Source organism: Brachyistius frenatus, unplaced genomic scaffold, assembly GCF_029030835.1.
Source record: "Brachyistius frenatus isolate BFR_SWC_R1_liver_20210118 unplaced genomic scaffold, ASM2903083v1 Contig_125, whole genome shotgun sequence".
In the NCBI taxonomy this organism is placed as follows: Eukaryota; Metazoa; Chordata; class Actinopteri; family Embiotocidae; genus Brachyistius; species Brachyistius frenatus.
In genome coordinates, this window is record NW_027210724.1 from 1,088,077 (window position 1) to 1,111,019 (window position 22,943).

The 22,943-nt window shown below is 42.0% G+C and overlaps 2 protein-coding genes across 2 annotated transcripts; both read left to right on the forward strand.

The window, feature by feature from the left end:
* The first annotated feature begins 187 nt into the window (after positions 1-187).
* On the forward strand, positions 188-7,613 carry stra6l (STRA6-like). The gene is made up of 18 exons (XM_069714038.1): positions 188-310; positions 649-721; positions 1,333-1,433; positions 1,672-1,802; positions 1,894-2,014; positions 2,192-2,237; positions 2,418-2,543; positions 2,899-2,972; positions 3,426-3,534; positions 3,677-3,830; positions 3,964-4,039; positions 4,445-4,526; positions 5,048-5,096; positions 5,431-5,548; positions 5,633-5,752; positions 6,187-6,350; positions 6,994-7,137; positions 7,247-7,613. The coding sequence occupies exons 1-18, from the start codon at positions 285-287 to the stop codon at positions 7,486-7,488; spliced, it is 1,956 nt and encodes a 651-aa protein (XP_069570139.1). The 5' UTR covers positions 188-284; the 3' UTR covers positions 7,489-7,613.
* Positions 7,614-10,171: 2,558 nt separating this feature from the next.
* On the forward strand, positions 10,172-21,968 carry LOC138630016 (tudor domain-containing protein 7A-like). The gene is made up of 21 exons (XM_069714094.1): positions 10,172-10,375; positions 10,852-10,996; positions 11,250-11,358; positions 11,559-11,651; positions 12,013-12,110; positions 12,879-12,919; positions 13,224-13,394; positions 13,703-14,497; positions 15,328-15,518; positions 16,050-16,242; positions 16,426-16,537; positions 16,719-16,930; positions 17,299-17,433; positions 17,832-17,915; positions 18,058-18,192; positions 18,482-18,592; positions 19,037-19,199; positions 19,424-19,581; positions 19,829-20,022; positions 20,818-20,978; positions 21,488-21,968. Exons 1-21 carry the CDS (start codon positions 10,172-10,174, stop codon positions 21,718-21,720), a joined length of 3,738 nt encoding a protein of 1,245 aa, XP_069570195.1. The 3' UTR covers positions 21,721-21,968.
* Positions 21,969-22,943: the final 975 nt, after the last annotated feature.

Here is a 22,943-nt window from a genome sequence, read left to right on the forward strand (position 1 = left end):
ATATGATTTCAGAGAGAAAGAGTGTGTGAACACAGAGAGAGAGAGAAGACACACACACACACACACACACACACACACACACACACACACACACACACACAGGGGACATAAAAAAAAAAACAGTGGCGATAGAGTGTTGATACCTGAGGTCAAAGGTCAGATTTGTGAGTCACATGTTTTGAACCAGGAAACAGTGAAGTGGAACCAACCTCCAGTCGTTTCCTTTGTCTGTAGTGGAGCAGAAACCGAGCTTTTCTCCGCTTTGATGAACTGACTGACGAACGATGATAAGAAACCAGGTGGAATATAAGTGAGTACAGACTTGAAATACTTTGTGTGACTGTTTAAAGCGTCACTGTGCCGCTCTTTACTCTTGCTCATGTCATGTACAGTTTAGGACTCCTGCTTCATGCTGTGCAGGTTATTAATTAATTAATTAATTAATTAATTAATTAATTAATTAATACATTAATCTGTGCTGTCTCAGGTCACTGTCTTTGCTATCATGTTCTCCATACAGTCCACCTCTTTCATTTGTCCTCAGGTTGTCCCCCCCCCCCCCATGCTGTTCTGCTGCGTGTCCTTTCACTTCATATCAATTAGACTGCATCATGTTACATAATGTTTTTCTTCCCACACCTTCTCCAGCGACTCCACAGTTCAGGACTGTCAAAATGGAGTCTCTATGGACTTCTTTCTGCATCTGTCACTCATACCAGCAGTGAGTTCTCTATTCATTCAACCCTGCTCTATGAACAAAGGAAAAGATAACAATAATTAGATCCACTATGATTTCCAGAAAATATGTCTGTAGTAGCTGGCAACACCACATGCGTTTGTTTTAAAACTGTAAGAACTGCGTGTTTAATGTTCACCAGTCAAGAGCTTTTTTAGCACCCACAATTCACAAATTTGCGTCCGAGAATGACAAATTACTGCATTTACTAAATATACCGATCAGCCGTAACATTAAAGACACCGACGAGTGAAGCAATAAGTCTGAAACAACAATTCATCACCGGGAGGATCATCATGTTCAGATGATATTCAGTCTGATTGAGAGAAGTCTTCAGTTATTTTATTGGTCATTTTGAAAACTGTAATTTGGGGCGCTATTACTATAAACTATATGCGTGAAGTACATTCACTGCTACAGCAACAGTGAATGAGCAGATACAGCAACATGTGGGGATAAAATATTAGACCGCTCTCCAACATGTAAACATAAAGTATGTCAGTTGATTGCACACACTTGCCAAAATCCAAACAAATCATCAGGGTTTTTTGTTGTTGTTGTTTCATTTGTTCATGTGCTGTCATCTTGTGGTCCAGGTGTTGATTGCAGGCGTGCTGTCATTCCTCCAGAAAAGAGCCCAGAAGCTGGGTATCGACCACAGACTGCCCTTCCTGAGGGGGCGTTTTGCTATTGTGGTGTAAGTCAACAGCAGCAAGAACGCTGTCAATAAAAAGAGAACATCTTGACAATATTACCAGTGCTGATATCATAACTTTAACTCTCTCCTATAAAAATGTTAAATCAGTAAGAATGTGCAACAATCGGCTTCCTCTTTTTAAGATCCCTCCGAGGTTCCTTCTCTGTGATATTCACCACGCTACTAAATCATCCACACGGATTTTTCCGAGTCTATCAATTTTTCATTATCATTGCAGGCCGTTGGATACGATGGGCACCCTCAGTAATCGTTGGTCCTATGGCTTTGCGTTTGGTGCCGTGTCGAGCAGCGTCCTGCTGCTCTTCTCTGAGCGTTACCTCCTCTTCAGTGTCCCGCCCTGGGCCACAGGTACCTTATTATCCGGTAACATCTTTTCCCCACACACAAGCAACACATTAATGAGTTGTCTGACGCCGTGTTCTCTGACTGTGATCCTCAGCTATAGTGTACCTGGTTGGAGCTTTAGAAGTGGGCCTGGTGTACTTCCCGTTCTTCGCCTGTCTGTCCACACCGTTCAGGATGGCAGGGGCCTCGCTGGGAATACTTTACTCTGTGGCCTGGTAAACATTTACTTATCTATTTATCTATTTATTTATTTACACCTGTGCGTGTTTGTAAAAACATGCACACAAAAAAAAACAACTATAACAACACTGATATCATGGTGACTTTACTTCCAAAATGCTGATAGGAAATGTGAATGAACCTACATGACGCATCTCTGTGCTTGTTTGCAGGATCGTCGTTACAGTCTGGGATACGTTCACCTGTCCCAATGGTAAGGTAGGTGAGTATTGAAACCCATCGTAACGTGCCTGTTGCCATGTGCTTTCCTCCCGAGCACCCAGCATCCTTCACCGAAATAAATCAGACTGAAGGACATTGAGTTGTGAAGTTGTCTCTGACTGTTTAGATATTGTGAAGAACAAAGTAACGACCGACTCTGTGTTTATGATTTGAAAGGTTTTGGGTAAATACCAGAAGGTAATCATCCAGTGGCCCTGCATCCTCTCCCTCATCTTCCTCTTGGGACGATTCATTTACATTCTGGTTAAAGCTGTTCGAATACATCTGCAAATGGAACGAGAGGTCAGAATACCTGCTTAAAATTTGGCGATATCGGGGAGAGAAAAGCTACACAAAACACTTTACATCACACATATAGATGAATGTATATGACGTATGTTGTTTGTTGCTTTTATTCTACTTTTTTCTTCTTTTTTTTTTTTGCTTCAATTTATTCTCAATATATTTTTGTATTGTCTTTTTGCTGTGAACATCCTGCACACCAAGTTATGTGATGTTGGATGTTATCCTAACAAAGAAATCCTAGATTTTTCAATGATAGATTGGAAACTCACCGCTGGATTTAAAGTGATTATATGAAAGTGTTTTATAAATAATAGCCTTTGTATGAGAATAAACATGTTGAATCTGCTGGCAGGACCTTGAGGAGCTGATTGAGTACCACCAGCTGCAGCACGTTCAGAGACTGCTGAGGAAAACACCTGAACACGGGTAGAGACACACGCTGGTACACATGCACCTGTGCGGCTATCAAAAGCTTATTCTTGTACGACCAGATAACGTAATACTCAATTCATTTCCTCAATTTTTTATTTATAAGATTTGACAGTGATAATCCATCAAAGTGACATCATATCTATTTACCAATACAGTTGTGTGTTGATGAAGTTCAGTGCAGACTGATTGTAAAACGGTCTGGTGTGTTCAAGACCAGCAGCACTTGAACACACCAGTCGTGTCGTTTTGAGTGTTTGAGAGTCGGCCTTCGAAATGATTCGACGTCCTGAGCTTCAGAGTTTCATGTTCTAAATTTGTCTTAACAATGACACTGCAGCTGCTCCTGACCCTCAAAGAGAAATGTCTTGCAGCTGCAGTATTATACCGGCATTAAAAAGAGAACAACACATACTCATGGAAGCATTGACCTGCCTGTCTGTGGTGCAGGAAGCAGCTCAGCTGGCTCCAGAGCCGACTGTACGAGTGGGACCCCTACTTCAAGTTTCCTAGCAGGATAATCGGCACTGCCATCATATCCCTTATAGGCCTATATACGGTACACACACACACACACACACACACACACACACACACACACACACATTTACAAAAAAAAAAAGTAATCCCTTCACTTTGTTTCGTAAGTGTTACTCTTTTTGGTGCTGCTGTATTTATTTGTCTTTGTACCATTTGTCTAGATGACACTGGCCGACTACAGTCTCAGTAATGTTGCTTTCGATGAAGTAGAGAAGTGGAAGAATACTCTGAAATATCTGGTTACCTCTTGTAACCAGACTGAAGCTATGGGAGCCATGATACCACAGCTGGAGGAATTCATCGACGTGGCCAGGAGTGAGTCTACCAGACTTTATTATCTGTGTGGTCAATGTTTCTTTTTATGAGAAAGGTGGATCTGAATTAGGCCCGATATTTATACCGATATAAAGTAAAGATTAGCTTTGATTGGTTTTTTTCTTCATGACAGAGTCTTGGTTAGCCACCACCATCTTTGCCAGTCTGAACTCTGTCACCTACATCTTCCACATCCTGGCATGTTACAGGTAAGAGACCTAAAACAAAAATAAGAATACTAAAATACAAATAATTTTGATTTAGTTTATGGGAAGTAAAGATGGAGTTTTCCTACCAGTGAGCACAGAAGCAAATGTGCATTTTGCATATCTATTTTTGCTGCTATTTCTAGATTTCTAGACTTTTTACATGAATAACGAGTCGTATGTACCTTCGGTTGTGATTTTGGCTTCATGCTGTTTTGAATTTCTTTTCATTTTTGCCTCTAATTTGTTGTTATTTTGTTATTATTGCTGTGTTTTAACTTGTCAGACTTTGTGCGGCACTTTGGTCAACGTATGTTTTGGTTGAATGTTGTCATATACAGTAGATAAACTGACTTGACTCACATTTGGCTGCACTGTAACCAGTCAGATATCATACTGTCACCTCAGGAAACACTTGAAGAGACTGTGGAAAGGACAGAAAGGCTTTCTTCCTGAGAAGTTCCACAACCCCAACTCTGCTACCAGTGTAGTAAGTGAAACACACACACACACACACACACACACACACACACACACACACACACACACACACACACACACACACACACACACACACACACACACACACACACACACACACAAACATACACACATAAAACATAGCAGATGTTTCAGGGTAATTTGGCGCTGAAGGCTGATAATCCTCATGCCACCGGCTCGTGTTCATGACGCGTGTCAGTGTGTGAAATGCTTGAAAATATGGGACACATATTCTAAACCATATGGTGACTAGTTACGCGAAAATACAACATACGCAAAGCTGAAACAGTCTCCGCCAAACGCCGACATGTGCAAGTGTCAACAATGTGTGATTTGATGCGTGATTTGACGCGTGATTTCAATGTTTCAGATATGTACAATATATTGCTGCTGTGTTAGAGTGTGTTTCTGAGTGCCTGTCGTTGCTACTTATTGCTCTGCTGTTCACGCACACTTTCAACCAAGAAACTTTAAAAATGACCAAACACCTTTTCTCACTCATTTTTGCAGGCTTCTATTGCAAGATACTCTGGATGGCAGATTGCTTTTACACTGTGGGGTAAACATTATCCTCCTCTGAACACATGAACAGCTGATATGTACTGTGTAAATGTTAAAACAGAAACAACAGTTGACCTTATAAGGACATCTTACATTCCTAACAGGCCTAAAATGTATTTTTCTTAGCAGTATTAATTACCCCTGACCAAGTACATTTAAAGGGTTATTCATTTATTTGACTGCTTTGCCATGAAAATAATGAAAAATATGCAACAAATTGACCTGACATATGAAACAGGTAGTTTATTAGAATCAACCCCTGCAGCACTATATTGTTTCAGGATCCTTATTTATATCATGTAAATGTTTTTTTGTTGTTGTTTCTTTTTTAGGTTACCTGATTGTCCATTTTGTCCACTTTCTGTTTGCTATGCTGTTGGTCTATTTGTTTGTTCTTCCTGTACAGCATGGAAAGGTACTGAGCATGCTTGCCAACCTGGGAATCATAGTGTAAGGCTGCTTTTTATGTGTGATTGTGGCTACTACATGAAGGGATGGATAAATAGTGATTTTCACTTTGCTCTTGTGTCTCAGCCTGACCATCGGTCTGGTGATCAGCCTGGTTATTGTGCAGGTGATTCTGGTTCAGGTCTTCTTCCTTCAGGACAAAATGTCTCCCACAGATAAACAGAAACCTCTGGCTCTCAACAACAGGTGAGGTTATCTCAGCATTGTGAAATGTCACAATGAAAACCAACATCCTGTATATCGGTGAACTTTAACTGTCGAAACGGGAAATGGTGGTTGTAAAAAGTCAAAACACATATATCATTTCATCATTTGTTGTAAAGTCATCATTTCTGAGGCCATAAAACAGGAACTTCCTCACATGCTCAGTAGTTTAAAGGTGCTTCAGTGACTTTGTGGAACCGGCAGATGTACAATATAAAGTAGAACTGTGCTAAAAAAAAAAATGTCTGCACTTTTCTTATCCATTACCATCGACGAGACATCTGATCAATCCTAAACCCCAAAAGAACGGGTATTCGTGACAATCCCCCTAATGCCCTTTTGTCAGATGTAAATAGAGTAAGTGATTCAAAGAACAGTAACTTATAATCACAATGTCCTCTCCTGGTCCTCTTCAGGAAGGCGTTCCACTGCTTCAACTACTTCTTCTTCTTCTACAACGTGGTGATGGGGATCAGCAACTGCATAGTGCGGCTGCTTTTAAGCATCATGGTAGGCACATGGCTGGTGTCCCGCATCGACCGAACCATTATGCAGAGGGGATATGAAACCATGGATGCCGGTAAATTCAACCGAAAAATAAAATAAAATGTTTTTTTTTTTTTAATGAAATTTAAAAACCACAAAAGATCAAAGCCAAAACTATATTTCTTCTTCTTTTTTTAAAATTATATTCTTTAGTGGTCGTAAACAACTTTTTCCTTCCTGTTTGTTTGAGTCATAGTCAATTATCCAGGGCTACCAGGAGGCGGCAGCATTTCACTTGCTTTGTCATCATGTCCTCCTCAGCAATAATATCTAAACAATTAAAAAAAAAGGTTACATTATTTAAATTAAGTAATATTTTCTTATAGAGACCTGCCAGAGACAATTTATATAAGCCAGCAGGTAGTAGCTTTATTGTCATGTTTATAGTGGCATGTGAACAGTGTATAAATCTGATTTGTTAGGCAATTTGATCTGTTATTATGCAATTTTTTTATTTTTAAATTGAATTTTAACGTAAATATTTTCCTTTATTTCTGTTTTATGTGAATCACTGCATGACATTTTCTTGCTGTAAAGCCATTTGAATTGCATTTCTAGTATAAAAGGTGCTATACAAATAAAGTTTGTATTATTATTATTAATTGGAATTACATCAATATTGTAAAGCAGCACTCCTGCTCATCTGTGGATCTAATAGTATTTCCTGCATGTTCCAGGCTACAACACATGGATTGGGATGATCTTTGCCGACCATTATCACAACAACCCAGTCATGGTGTGTTTCTGCCAGATGCTGGTCTCCAACACGCTGGAGAAACGCGATACATCTGCGTACTCCACATTCAACAACACTCCATCAGGTCAGTGTGTGTGTGTTTGTACCTCTGTCATCTACAAGTACTGCTTTCACCTGTCCTCTATCTAATCTTTCTCCTGCTTTTGTTTCCTCATCATTTTAATTTTTTCCAGAATTCCCTGTGAACAGCCGGGCCAAAAGGCGCTGGGCGATGCTTTACACCTTAGTGAGAAACCCTCATTTGATCCTGCTCAGAAAGCACCACCTCTCCTCATCTTCATCTTTGTCAACATGCCCAGCTCCCCAGTCAGACACAGTGGTGCGGGCGTGGGTCATGGCATCTCAAATGCAGCTCCATCAAACAGTGTCACAGTCACTACCAGAGATCACCGTCACACCAGCAGAAGACTGTTAAAAAAAAAAGAAAAAAAAAAAAAGCACATCCACTGTTTTATCAAAAAATATGAACTGGAATCCAAACTGAATGATGAGGTGTTAAAATGCATCTCTCCGTGTTGCAGAAGGAAAGCTGGATTGTTTTAAATTATTCTGCTTTGCGTGTGATGTTATTTTTCACTGTAATCTACTTCAACATCTCCGGGGGGGGGGGGGGGGAAACACTTACATCTGACAGACAAAATGTAATGTAGCTGTGATCACTTCCCAGGACACGTGTTATCAACTCAGGGTGGCAGTTTGAGGGGTTTAATAGGTTGTCCTGAAAATGTAACTTCTTTTCACTCTTGGTCAAATGTCAGTTCGTGCCCCTTCGCTCACTGAATAGCCAGATCGAAAGCATCTGCTGTAAAAGTAATTTAAGTGAAGTTTAAACTACTACATTTCTATTGTACTATTGTAGCTTCTTCTCTATATGTCTTTGTGGATTTTCCCTAAACTTACCAAAAGGTGGCATCTATAAAATGTTATAAAATCAAACGATTAACAATATTTGAATAAACCCCTCTGTAAAATCTATATCACAATATAGTTGGGAATATAACTGGAAGGTTTGGTGTTTGTATAACATAAGTAGAGATTTCTCAGTTTGAGAAAATGGTCTCTTTATGTATTGTAAAATTCAAAGCCTGACATAAAGCTATAACATTTTATTCCTAAAAACATGGTGAAAATTCTCTCTTTTTTGTATGGCTGATGGCAGTATTTTCTCACATATGGAGCAATGAAAAGAGATATCCAAAATGTATCAGTAAAAAAAAAACTTTGACTTTAATATGCAAAAAAAAAAAGTGAATTGTTTTTGAGCCTGACTTTATTCTTTGTTCAAATTTCTCTTCTGTTCTACAGAAAGCTTGTCATACAAAAAAAAAAAAAAAAAATTGTCTGAATACAAGCAATCAACCGGGGGAATTGCATAGTGGCTTACCCTGTAACGCAGGGGTGTCAAACTCACTTTAGTTAAGGGGCCACATACTGCCCACTTTGATCTCAAGTGGGCCAGACCAGTAAAATCATAGCATAATAACGCATACATAACGACAATATTTCTCTTTGTTTAAATCATTGGTGAAGGTTTTTGGATGATAAACCCTATTTTAAGGTCTTTCTACAATAAACTAGAAACATAAAGACCAAAAACTCAGACATCAGCCCATTTACGCTGTTTTTGAAGCAATTACTGGATCGATTAAAAAAAAAATAAATAATAAAACGTTTGTACTCATAAACCTCCATTTTCTCATAGAAATGCAATTTATGTCTTTCTGTAATTTTCACACTTAGCAAAGTCATCCGGCGGGCCGAGCTGGACCCGTTGGCGGGCCGGATCCGGCCCGCGGGCCGTATGTTTGACACCCCTGCTGTAACGTGATGTGACAAATTTTTAAAAGCTATAATTTCCGACAACACGTAAAAGCAACATATTAAAACAAACAAACAAAAAAAAACAACCTCAGTCTGTTTTTTTTTCTTTACAAGATCCACTGGTTGGTCACCGAAGAAGATATTAATTAGTTAGCTCAGTGTTTATTAGATAAAATAATAAATATATATATATTTTTTTAATAGTATAAAAGTGCTAAATATACAGTAAACATCCCTCGTTAACAGGCGGCGTCCCTGTGAACTTCTCGGCGTGAACGTGACTTTGAACGAGTCGAGAAGAAGATCGTCGGCAGTTCGGTCATCTACGTAAAAAAAACAACAACCCCTCAGGTAACATCCGAACACCTCAGCTGCTCGTTAAATCGCAAGCTGCCGTCTCTGCGCAAGGTAAATAAGTTCGTCTCGTTGACGAAAGGTCAACCGCGGACCCAAAATTTATAAACTTTTTTTTTTTTTTTTTTTAATTTTCGACATGTGCTTGCAAACAAAATCAGTTCAGCCGTTAAGTCAACGTCCGCGATGTCCCAACAGGCGACGGCGGACCGTTGGCCATTTTCTCTGCGGGAGTTTTCGACCCGAAAGCTCGGGGCTTAAAATCGCCGTGGTTTTAACCGTTTTGGAGCGACGCGGAAAAATAAACGCACCAAATTAAGTGTTCTTTATCGACACGTGTAGTTTAGCTGCTGACCTCCTCGTCCCGTCGTGCGTTTAAGAAAGCCCAGTCTAGTCTCGACTAGTTCTTCCCCCCCCCCACCTTGCAGATTCAGTTCCGCTAACTTAGCTCGAAGACGAACTGTTCTCGTCTGTTGTTAACTAAATGCCCACTCTTCGTGTTTCTAGTTAAACACAGTGTTGTTGGATCTTTTTTTTTTTTTTCGATCAGTACAGGAAACACCCCTTTTTTTTTTTTTTTTCTTCCCCATCACATCCGGTACGTCAATGGCAGCTCGCATCGCGTCGTGCATATTTGCTAAGATTTCTTTGAACTCGCTCGGTTCAAGTCTCATTTTCACGCGCTCCTTTCTTCAAACTGTAAATTTACAAGCAGAACACCTTCGTAGAAAGTGGAAGTACTTTATACTTTTCATCGTGTCGATTTGACCTGTTGGTGCCTAACAAAGTTAAAAGCAGGAGAAATGGAGCTTTTTTTTTTTTTTTTTTTTTAATATACTGGGCATAGTTCAGAAAAAAATAAAAATAATAATAAATAAATAAATAATACGGTCATGTTTCTGTTTCAGTCCCCGGACGCCGAGATGTCAGACAGCGAGTCCATCAAGAAAATGTTGCGGTCGGTGCTCCAGTCCAGCAAGACCGGCGTGTCGATTTCCAGCCTCCAGTCAGAGTATCGATCTCTGTGCGGCGAGACCATCCCGCTGAAGAAGCTGGGCTTCTCGAAGCTGGAGGACTACCTCAGGAGCATCCCCTCCGTGGTGCGCCTGGAGTACCGCACGGGCGAGGTCAGTACTGCTGCCGGGAGTTGACCGAGGTTTAAGAACATCTCCATCACTGTGAATAGAAGTGATAGAAATAGAAAAGCAAGAAGCACACACATACAAACACAAGAGCCTGAAGGAGAGACCCACGGATGCCTTTTCCAACTGTGTTTTTGTCTTGATTTGCTCGTGAGCGAGGTAGAAACCACAACATTATCGAATTAAACTCTTGCAGTGTGCAACTCGCTGGCAGTATCAACGCAGAATTTCTCAAAGTTTAGCGGTGATGGTTTTTCTTGATAGGACCGCAAGCTCGCGGCCGAAGAAATGCCATCAAACTTCTAAAGCTCTCGCGTTCAGCAGAGCGGGTCTAAAGCTGCAACCTTCGAGATGGGGACGTTGTTCGCTCTGCACGTCCGTCTGCAAACAAAACAGAAAAATCCGCTAACTTGACTAAAAAGTCGCGTGTCTGTAAACGTATCGATGAATCTGTTCCGCAGTTGAAATGCTTCGCTGCAGTGTGTCGGGAGACGGCCCACATTGCTGAGCTGGTTGCCAGGCAGAGGAGCTCCAAGAAATCCGGTCGCTCCCAATTCGTCAACTGCAAGATGAGATTCAAGCCATCCAACCCGTTCATGCTCAACGGTAGGGGACACTTGTCACAGCTTTTGTCTCCTAAATCACGGCTCTACGAGCAAACACCTTTTTAAATAAACGGATACGTTAGAAGGAGTCTCTCTCCAAACAGTATATAAGGGTCTCTGATAGAAATGAGAGGTGGGAACATAAACCTCCAAAATCCTTCTTGGTGATCCCTCATCATTCATCCAGCCTTTTTTTTTTTTTTTTTTTTCTATGACTTTAATCTGATTTATTATCCCTCTGTCGATGCTTTTAGTGAGGCCAAGGTCCTCCCTCCGCCAACCCTGCGCTGGTAGTGCCCTACCAGCAACCCGCTCTCAGTCCCGTGGTGGCCACAGAGGCTTCAGTGCTTCAGGAGACTACAGGTACACAATGGAAGCGTCGTAGAATAATGTCAAGAAATGATTTGCAGCCGCTACACCTGGAGGCTGGTGATTCTACAAGGGGGAAAAAAAAAAATAGCTCAAGAAGAAGTGATGGCTTTCTGGAATCAACGTTTCCACAAAAAAAAAAAAGGATTCTAAAACATATCAATCAAAATGTTTGCTTGCTTCCCAAACGTCAGGCAGTTTGACCAGAAGTTCAGCTCCATCACTCCTGTTGAACGAAGACAACCGGCTCCTCAACCAGCTGTGAAACAGAACGTCCTATCCAGCAGGTGAACGGACACGTGGACAAATGCAGCTAAAATCATCTTAACAAACAACCTTCTTTTCTGATAATATGTCATTTGTAAATTTTAAGTGTGTGAATCATAACTACATACATATAAAAATGAGCAAACAGCATTTTTGATTATTTATTTTTTTTAAAGTATTAGCAGTGCTGCAGACATCTCAGACTCCAGCCCTCTGCTCCAAACAGTTTTTCCAGTAGAGTCTCAAAATACCAACATTAAGACAGCATTAAACAATTTTATGGAAATGTGATATAAAACCAGAACAAAATGGTTCAGACATTCGTTCAAGCCTGTCTGAACCATTTTGTTGAATCTGTTTTTCAGCTTATTATTGTGTCAGAAACTGCTGCACGGAGTGTGAAATGCACATTGTGTTTAAAGACTGCTTTGTTGTCAACAGGAGAGAGAAGAGTTCAGCGAACTGCAACAGTTCCAGAGGTAAGTGAGAACTTCGTGGTTTGTGTCTCTTTTTGAAGTATTTCCTTTCGGTCTGAATTAATTAAGTTGAACCAGTGTCTAATTGAAATGTGACTTTTTATGAAATGACTGGCTTAAAAAGACAAAATATCACAATAATCAAAGATGAATCCAGCTTTATGTAGCCAATAAAGATTGATTCAGTAAGTAAAATGTATTCAAATATGAGCTCTCTAGTTGATGCAGTACAAAAACAAACAAACAAACAAACCAAAGAAATTATAAATAGAGAGACAATATTGCAATAATACAGATAAAATGATGGGTATAAATTAATCAGTGGTGGAGTGACCTGACAGGCAATTTGAAGGAGGCATCAAACACAAACGTGTCTTCCGTAAACAGCGAGGAGTCTCTGGTTTAAATCATTTACTGTGTCATTTCCTGTCAGTCTCCAATGTCCTGATCAAATAAAGCATGAAAATGCTCAAATGAATTCACAATCAAAGGCAAGTCAAAACGGATAAAAAAAAAAAATTAAAAAAAAAAAGGAGTTGTTCTTGGCCCCAGTAAAGACCCATATGGTTCTCAGTCTGTCACTGTCAGAAGTGTTTTCTGAAGAGGAGCAAAAGGCACACTGAGAGGTGTTTCCACTGGTCACTGCAGGAAACTATTACAGTGTGTAATATCAAAATGTGACAACACCGCCGAAACAAATAACTCGGTGGAATTATGGAAATGAAGCTGCTTCAGACTGACCACTGATGTCATGTTTGCGTCTTCTTCCAGAGGTGCCGCCTGAACAAGTGTCCAGACGCAGCGCATCCCAGGTACAGAAGAACTGCTCTCTCTGCTTACTCTGCATTGTGTCCACCATACATTTCTATCACATTGGACATTTTCCAACCTTATCGGCGGAGCAATGCCTTCAAGGTCTCTGGTGGCGTGGACAGTTGCTGTCTGAAGAAAAAAAAAAAAAAATGGAGTCTACATTGTAAAACATACGAACTGTCTTCGTAATAACTAACTGGACCAACTGAGACATGACGATGAGGTGTAACGTCCTCGAAAACGTTCAATCCGTCCATGGCATTGCGGCACAAGTGATCAAATGTCTTAAATCTCTCCTCGCAGTTATGTCTGTACGACGAGGTCGTGACGCAGAACAAAATAAGTCGGCTCCTGCAGAAGTTCTGCAGTGGACTGTGGATGTCAAAGCTGCCGGAGGTCTACAGTGACATGTTCGGTCAGAAGCTCCACCCTCAGGTGCTCATAGACCTGGAGAAGTGGACGCACGTCTGTATGGTGAGTCAGCGGCTTTTGTGTGTGAAAACATGCCTCCACGTACTTTTAAGAGCAATATCCCAACTACATCAGTCACATTTCATAAGGGGACTCTGTGTCTCTGGGGGTTTTCTATTGACTTTGTTGTACTGCAGTCTAAATTCAGTATGTGGCAATTCTGGAAACGGTATTATTGTTTGGAAATGTGTTTTGATAAATCTGTGTTGTTGTTATTTCCCAGTAGTTAAGGGAGTGTAGTATCTTGTTTAAGAATTTCATACCCAATTTCAAATCTTCCGTTTTGTTTCCTGCTCGTCTGACCTCGACAGGTGGAACAACCTTCCAGCACCAACCGAGCTGACCGGCTGATTTTTCCTCCTCTGCCTCCCAAACCCTCTGCGGTCCCTTCGAGTAGCTCCACCGAGTCCTCTCGGTCATCAAACATCAACTCCAGCTCTAACGCTGCACCTTCTCCTTCATGCCCCTCAGCACCGGAAGAGCTTTCGACACCTCGCCCCCCTTCTCCTGTCTCCAGACCGAAAGTTTCTCCACAAAGCCCGCTGGCTAAGCCCACTTTTATTTTTCCTCCTCAACCGGCTGCTGCCTTGTCTTCAGGCAAGACGTTGTCCTCCGTCACATTACGAAGCCCCGGGCACAACCCGGCTCTCGCTCCCCGACTGTCCCCGTGTGGCGATCATGCAGCATATGCCAAAGGGGATTGTAAAGAAGCTGACAAATTGCCTTCAGCCAACATTAGTCGGCACCAAACCGCTCGGCCGCTGGCCCCTACCTGGAATTGCCTGGCATCAAACACTTCAGCTGGAGCTTCCTCCCTCCAAGCCGACTGTGACATTTTACCCCTTTTGAAGGCCAAATTCTCCTCGCTGTCCAAGCCGGCCGCCTGTCCTCCCTCAAAACCGCCTGCTGTCGTCGTGTCGGCTGAGGTGCGCCACAGAATGAAGGAGCTCCTGTCCAAGTACAGTCACGGTCTGTGGGCCCACGCTTTGCCCCAACTTTTTATCGAGACTTACAAAATACCTTTTCCAGAGGATCTGCTGGGCAATTTGTCCAATTTGCTTGATATATGCCACGTGGAGTACCCTTTACCCCACAACAAGAAGAAGGTAAGAGAATGGGACGGCACGGTGTGTAATCACGTCAACATATACGAGCTGAGTACGTCTTAAACCAGTGTTTCTTAACTGTTGGGACGCCGTGTGTGTGTGTGTGTGTGTGTGTGTGTGTGTGTGCGCGAAGAAAAAAGTCAAACATTTATTTTGAAGTTTACACAACTTGTGCTGCTGTACTTTTATTTTGAAGGACATGCGTTTTCCATTAGCCGTTTGCTGCCAGCTTGTCGTGACAGTAAAAGCTTAGGATTAGACAAGTCTGACTGTTTATTTTATATTTCACACAATTCAGTTAAGATTCTTTAAAAATGATGAGCATCACAGGTTTAAAAGTATTTGAAAAGGATATATGCCAGGAGGCGAGGTAAGTTTGCTTTTTTATTTCATTGGGTTTTTAGCCCTATTTGCACTTTTGTTTCAGGTTTTATTTTGTGTTTTTTTTACAGCGCATGAAGGTATTGTGGATCACTGTGCTATTTTTTTGTAAAATGTATTTGAGTGGCACAAAAATTGCTGAAAATTGTCTCGGGACTTTATGGCTAAGAAAAAAACACTGAAGTGGTCTGAAACCACTTTGGAGGATCCTTTTGGTTCTACTCGCACGTATCACTCTCTCTGTTGTGGGTAATAAGTAAATCTGGCTCCAAGACAAGTAACAGGTCCCAATGATGATTGCTGTTAGAAAGAAAAAAAAAAAACGGAATAGTTTTCAACTGTTGTAATAATGATTTCCTCTCTCAGTTCTTCCTGCTTACCCATTTGGCTTTAAATTTTTACATGTAGATATTAATGTGTTTGTTGGTGATGCACTGTACTGCGGTCAGGCCATCTTGTCGAGGAGAGCAGACGTGGAGCCCACGGACGGTGAAGAAGGCCAGCAGTGCAGAAACCATCCGCTCCCTTCTGGTCTGGAGGTTCTGGGCTCTGAGGTTCCTCCCTGTCTGGTTCTCCCCTCACAGCAGTACTCCTCAGTGCTGGTTACTGAGGTCAAGAGCAGTAATGCTGTTACTGTAAGGTAGGATACGCCTCATTCGTGCAGACATGAGTGTACTTTCAGTTGTCTCTCTCTGTAAAATCTATCACTTTTCTTTTTAATATGGGTACTCACAAAAGACGGGGCCAAAGAGAAGATTTGAAGAATAGTTTAAAGAAAAACTTTCATTACCTAATATTTCCGGCTCTTGATACTCTTGTGAGTCATGTAGGTGACTTTTAATCATCTGTTAGACTGAATGGCTTCCTGGAGTGTCCCACATTGTCACTTATCATTAGAATTATTCCAAATAATATCAAGTCACATGAACGTAACCTTTTTACATATTTCTACACAATTAGTAACACGTTCACATTCACTCGGATGTGCAAAGAATCATTTTAATATCTTAAACTCCAACTTTGATGCAAACACAAGATGACAAATAGATGAGCTCCTGCTTCACCTTTTGTTCTCTGTGCTGTAACATTTTCCTCTTCATTTGGTAAATGCAATACTAGGGTTACTATTTTAGAGGCTTGCCAGGCACAGTTTGAAAAAGTCTCTGTTCAGGTATGTTGGTGAGAACTACTCCAACGCCCAGGAAACCATGGAGGACGCCATGCATTTGCTGTACAACCAAAGCTCCAGGCAGCGCCTTTTGTCCAACCCCACTGTTGGTCAGCTGGCAGCAGTCAGAGGGGAGGACAGAGATGAGCTGGCCAGAGCTCAGGTCATGGAGGTCATGGGCCCCGACAAGGTCAAGGTAACCTCGTTGTCTGGTTGTTTTCAATTTCTATGGATGTTTTTGTTGTTGTTTTTTAGCTCTTCGTGATTTATTTGATTCGGAAATGTCGACTGGGTCGAATTGACTTTTCATTTTGTTGGAGGAACAAATGCTGCATGGGTCAGTACTTTTGCAAATAAAGACCTTTTGTGTGTCGGTCAGGTATACTACATGGATCATGGCTTCTCTGTGGAGACCAGTGAGAATAATCTGCTGGAGCTGCACCCGGACTTCCTCTCTCTGCCCTTTCAAGCCACTAATGTCAGGCTTGCAGGTACGTAGAAGATTAGTAAATGACTTGTTTTTATGCACCTGATGGAGGTAAACGGAGCAGAACAAACTCCCATCTGTAGACAAGTGATGAAACATTATGCAGTACATTATAAATAAGGAGTCACTCATGGCCCTGACTCTTCCCCACTATATTTCTCCTCCCTTTGTCTTCCTCCTGTCAGGCCTGGAGGCGTTCAGCTCCCATCCATCGGTGCTGTCCATCCTGGACAAGTTGGCTGTTGGAAAGATCCTGCTGATGGAAACACTAGAGCCGTGTCAACAGAATGAAATGCCTGTGGCGATACTGTATGATACTTCACAGGATGATGACGTCAACGTCAACTCCACCTGCCTGAAGGCTGCGCAGGACAAGACCATGAACAACCCACTGACTGTATGTTCACATTTTTGTGCTCAGCATTCAAATAGCAGTCAACGGGTGGGGAGTTTGTTTTCTATAATTTCTATCATTTGAATTTGTTTTATTCAGCACTACCACCGAGTGGTGCTATTTCTATCATGTGAATTTGTTTTATTCAGCACTACCACCGAGTGGTGCTATTTCTATCATTTGAATTTGTTTTATTCAGCACTACCACCGAGTGGTGCTATTGTACCGTTCTGTCTTGTCGGTGTGTTTGAACTGTGCAGGTTTCCATCCACATGGAGTCCAAGCAGCACTTCGTCAGGTCTCAGTGGCACACAGTTGTGTTTTGTCTTTTCCCCCCCAAACATTAACATGAATCTATCTGCTGCCTGTAGGTAAATAATGCCTACCAGGATGCATGTGTCACCAATGTGTGTGCAGATGGCATCATGTACTGCCAGCTGCCCTCCCGAGGAACGGCAAGACTGAGCAAGTTACTGGAAGAAACGGAGGCCTTCTTCGTCTCTCAGGTACACAAGACTTCAGAGTGCGTTATATGTCATTTACTGTAGCATTTAAAATGCTGCAAGAGAGGAAAACAAGACCTTTGAGATGGATTACGACTCTTGGTCTTCACCAATTAGTGCGAAAGCTAAGCTAGCAACCGCCAACTAAGATTGTAAGTAATTACTTTCCCTTTGTCGGATAACTTAGACTTGATCTTACCTTTCTGAACCTTCCGACTGAAGTCTCACCTAAAGTGTTCTCTGTGTAATACAGAAGCGGCATCACAATTCTACTCATCAGTCTTTTCACAGGTGGAGTGTTTCCTACAGCTGCTCTGCGTGTTGTCGTACAGAACTCGGCTTTCCCTCTCTGGAATTGGAGAAGCTTTTAATAATTATGTTGATGTAATTGTTCCTCACAGATGACGTCTGAGTGCCTGGTGTCCAGACCCTTCCCCAGAAAGTTCTGTCTCGCCCGCTACAAAAGAAAGTGGGCCAGAGCGGAGGTAAGAACAGAATCCTAAAAATGTGTTCACCTAAGTGGCGTGAAAATAATTTTTTTTTTTAATTAACTTGGATGTAGAAAGTACTGGCGCGAGACGGTTTATTACATATTTTTTTTGGCCAATCACTTGCTTTCGTTTTCAGATCACCAGCATGTACGGCAGCCGAGTGATGGACATTCTCTTCATCGATTTGGGTGTGTCTGCAACTTTAGAGGTCACTGATCTGCGAGAGATCCCGCCTCTTTTTCTCAAAGACTTTGCTATCATTCCACCACAGGTCAGATATGTGGGTGGGTGGCTGAGTGCGGGATTAGTGTACTGTACATCCTAATCTCAAACCAACCCAGGGACATCCTGTCCTCTTTTAAAGTGTCGTTAAGTTCCTGTCTATAGTATTTAGAGGTTTTATCAGTCACTTTGGAATCTTTTTGGGATTTTTAAATCGCTGTAAATGTGGCTGTTTTGTGAAACTATAACTTTGTTGCACATCAACTAATTTAGTGACTCTTGTCTAAAACTGGTTATTTGACAAAACACACCAAAGTGCATTATTGTGTTCTCCTCAGGCTGTTAAATGTCGCCTGGCTGACGTCACCGTTCCAGAGGGAGACTGGAGTCCAGAGGCCCTCATGTGGGTGAAGGAGGCCGTCGGCAGCTCCGAAGACTGTAAAATCAAGGTAACATCTGTAACGACAATTACAGCGAAGAAAAGATGTTGATTTGACTTGGAGACACAGTGTGGTGTATGGTTGACTGGTCATTTGAAAACATGTATATTGTCCAGAGTACCAGCTGACAGTCGTCCAAAGAAGGACAAACCATGAAGTGGGCGCTGGAACGCGTGCGACCTGTGGCCGCTCCAACTCACAACGTACAGGATTTAAAGGATTTATTAGTGTTAATGTCTTTGTGTTTTGGCACACACACACACACACAAAAAAAAGAAAAAAAGATTAGGCATGTGGTTGTAATATTTAGGCTTATCGATATACACGCTGTCCCTTTAATGACTCAGGTTATCAATTAACTAGTCGATGCGACTGAAAAACCGTCACGTTGACCTCAAGGTCTCCGACTTTGAATACATTGTATACGTCTTCTGTTTTACTCCCTCAACGTAGATCTTGAAATTAGACCAACACAAAGGGGACAAGCTCGTCTACATGTACCTGTTCATCGATGTCGACAGTCTGGAGCTGCACAACAGCATCAACCATCAGCTGGCCCAGTCAGAGTTGTGGCAGAAACTGACCACACAAAACAGCAGCAGCGGCGTAGACGCAGGTAATACTGCTCATCAAAACCTCAATGTATTCTCGGTCTGAGACGGTTCCCACCGACTGTCGGCATCGGTGGTGCTTTGTTCTCCAAACTGAGCACAGGGAAATGTTGTTTTTTTTTATTTTAATTTTTTTTAAATTTGTATTGAAGCGCATCGATTTTGAAAGGAAACGGTGAAAAGGGGGGGTGAAACCGCTGAGATTTTTAAGTGTTTTCCAAATTTCTAGGTCTCGCTCCCATCGTGGAGAGTTTGCCTCTGAGGGGCCCGATCTCAAAGCCCACTATCAGGACATCAACCCTGTCACTTCAAAGAGCAGAGGAAGACACAACCACCCAAACTGGGATGGAGCCGCTGCCACTGCCTCCTCCGCTGGAGCTCCCCCAGGTGTGTGAAGGAGTGGGACATGTATTCTCCAGATTCTTCATTTTTACTGTATTTAAAGTGATACACTGAATTCATTATTTACACTGAGCTTGTGTGAAAGCAAGCTGTCTGCTAGCTGGTTAGCCTGTTTCCACTGGTGTGTGTGTGTGTGTGTACAAAGTGAACCCGGGAGCAGTTAGTGTGATCAAATATTCAGCAACCGCTTGTGATAATAAACACCTGCTTGTGGCGCTCCTCCCCTTTTCAGGCCGGTCAGAATATGGATGTGTTTGTGCCAGTGGCTTGCCACCCCGGTTACTTTGTGCTGCAGCCATGGCAGGACCTGCACAAGCTGGTGGTGCTGATGGGGGAGATGATTCTTTATTACAACCAGACAGGGAAGACGGACGCAACCACACGGATCGAGAAAGGACACGTCTACGCTGCAAAGATAGACAAAAAGTAGGTGATGAAGGATTAAAACCGAACCTGGTTTGTAGTCAGTCGACATGGATTCTGCTCGAGGTGCACTGATCCCTCAAGTGCGGATCGGCCACATCAGATTGATGTTCTTCCAAGACAGATTATGTTGCCATGGTAACGGGTCCGCGCTCCTCAAACGGAACATAATCTCCACTCAACAAAAAATAGAAACGCAACACTTTTGTTTTTGCTGCCATATTTTTTTATGAATTGAAGCAAACGCTCTGAGACTTCTTTTATGCACACAAGAAATGTATTTCTCTCCAAGTTTGACAGGTGATATTTAAACAACATCACTATTGTACTGGTGAGCCATGAACTAGTCTCGATTTAAAAAGACACTCTCAAATGTTTAGTTGTAATATTTTATTCTGTAAAATGGTTGAGGAAAAAAAAAAAAAAATTATTGCTTTTAGATTTTTGTTCAGATCTTAAAGCTTTTTTGCCCTTAAAAACATACATTAATTAACTGGAATGTTTTTTTTTTTTTTTTTTTTCAAAACGGTATTAACTACTATTAATCGTTATGATACGGAGTTCCCATCAATTGCACCGATGTGTTCTCTAAGTAAACACCTCAACCATGAGGATTTGTATATGAATGCATTGATGTGATTCGTCACCTGGAACTCCTGTCGGGTTGTGTCAGGGTAACGTGGGGGGGGGTTATGTGACATCAGCTGTCTGCTTAATGCTGTCGCCGTGATGAACAAAATGTAAAAACAAGAGGCTACTATCGTCTTGACGACTTAACGGCTGTCCGCCTCTGCCCAGCTGGTACCGCGTGCAGGTGAAGGGGATTCTGACCAACGGGCTGGTTTCTGTCTACGAGTTGGACCACGGCAAGCACGAGCTGCTCCGCAGCACTCTGATCCGGCCCCTGATAGAGGAGTTCAGACAGCTGCCGTTTCAGGCCATTGCTGCACAACTGCCAGGTGAGTTACTCTCTTCCTGCCGCATCGTTCGAGCACTCGCATCTCGCTCTCTCTCTGCTTTCAATGGACTCTTTTGACCGATCCCGCGGTTTGTTTACAAGCTGTTCAGATGAGCTGGTAACGTTAGTTTAGCAGTTGGCGATGCTTTGTCTCCCTCTCACTGTCCCGTTCTGTCTCTTAAGCAGCGCGTCTTCTGTTTAGTTATTCCTCTGCTTCCTTTTTAGTAACAACCCAAACCAGGAGCCCATGATTTACCACCAACCAGCTCTGCAGGGTTGCACGGAGAGAGGAAAGATTCAGACATTGGCTTTACAGAAAGAAAAAAAAAATCGGGTTATGTTAACGCAACATTAGACTATATTGGTAGAAACGGTATCGTCTCATTCTAAATCTCGTTTGAAAATATGTCGATGTAGCTTGAAAAGTCGATACATCTGCCAGCCCTGCTCGACACTCGGCTTCGTATGTGCCCACAAACCGCTGGTTTATCCCCGTGTTCATTATTACAGGTATGACGCAGCACCAGTGGTCCGAGGAGGCCTCCATGTTGTTCAGAAATCACGTGGAGAAGCGAGCGCTGGTTGCTCAGGTGGAGGGCGTGCAGGAGTTGCCGGAGGTCAAAGGTGAGCTGTGGGAGCGTAGGTTGACAGTTTACCTGGTGGACACCACGTTGGAGGAAAAGGACCTCTGGATTCACAGCATCATGGCTGACATCGGTGGTGAGCTCTCTTCAGCTCCCTAGAACGTGTCCAGCAGCACGGTGCGAAACTAACCAGCAGCCAGACAACTGGTTTTTCATGTTCATGGCTCTTTTCATTTTATTATAACAGGAAAGTCGTCTGTGAACTTTGGAAGCCAAAAGTCACTTCCTCTGCGCTTGGTTCAGTTTCAGTGTTCCTGATCTTTCTCCCAATCAATGACTTGAAAGGAACCCTTTTAATATCGGGGTCGAAGTTGAGTGTCGTGGCCCGTCAGGAGGAAAATGTTTTTTTTTTTCAGAATTTAAGGACTGGAGATCTGAATTTTTGAAAGCAGTTTTACTCAAACATTTGGTGGAAATAGATTGAAAATATCACATCAATGGTCATATTTCCAACTGGAGAACAAACCATTAAGAAACAAACTCGATCGGATTTAATTCATCAACATTTGTTCCTTCAAGTTCAGTCGAATGTACGGTGCATGTTTTTTTTTGATTATTTTCCTAACCAGATGGTTGTTTGCTTGCTGCGTCTCGTGCATGCTGCGGTGTGGGTCACTCTTCACTTACTTTTGTGTGTATGTACATATGTTTTTTCAGTTGTACACCTTAAATAACTACGTCAATGAGCAGAGTCTTTTAAGCTTTTTCGATGGAAGCACCTTGTTTAATATTATCCTGTGTTACTGTAAAACAACAAGTTGCTTATATATTATACATATATTATTAGAACATAAAAAGCTGTACACACTGATTTGTTCCATTAAAACATGTTGCTTAAGGAGGACGCTCTTCGACTAAGTGGATTGCTGTTTAAGTTTGAAACCGCTGAGGCGAGCCGGCGTTCTGGCAGTTTGAGCTGCGAGACGTCGGGACAAACAATCAGCACAATAACATCTCATTTTGTCAGATATGAAATGCCGAGTGCAATCCGAGTGTTTATTTTAAGCACATTTATTTCTTTTTGATAGCTATTTCACATTTATCAGGATGACTACGGCACCTTAAACACTTGCTTTTACTGCTAGCTCTTCCCGATACAGCAGCTCAAACTGGTCAAAGGTGTAAACGTGAAAACAACACTGGCAACGTATTCATCACTGGACACACGGAGGTGGTCAACGTTGCTTCACATTAATATCCTACATGAGTTCAGAAGGATTTCCGGTTTATTACTTTATACTTTTCCTTCACTACACTTCACCGGGTGATGTTTTACTTTTTTGTGTCACTACATTTAAATGCTACTTTCATATACAAATTTG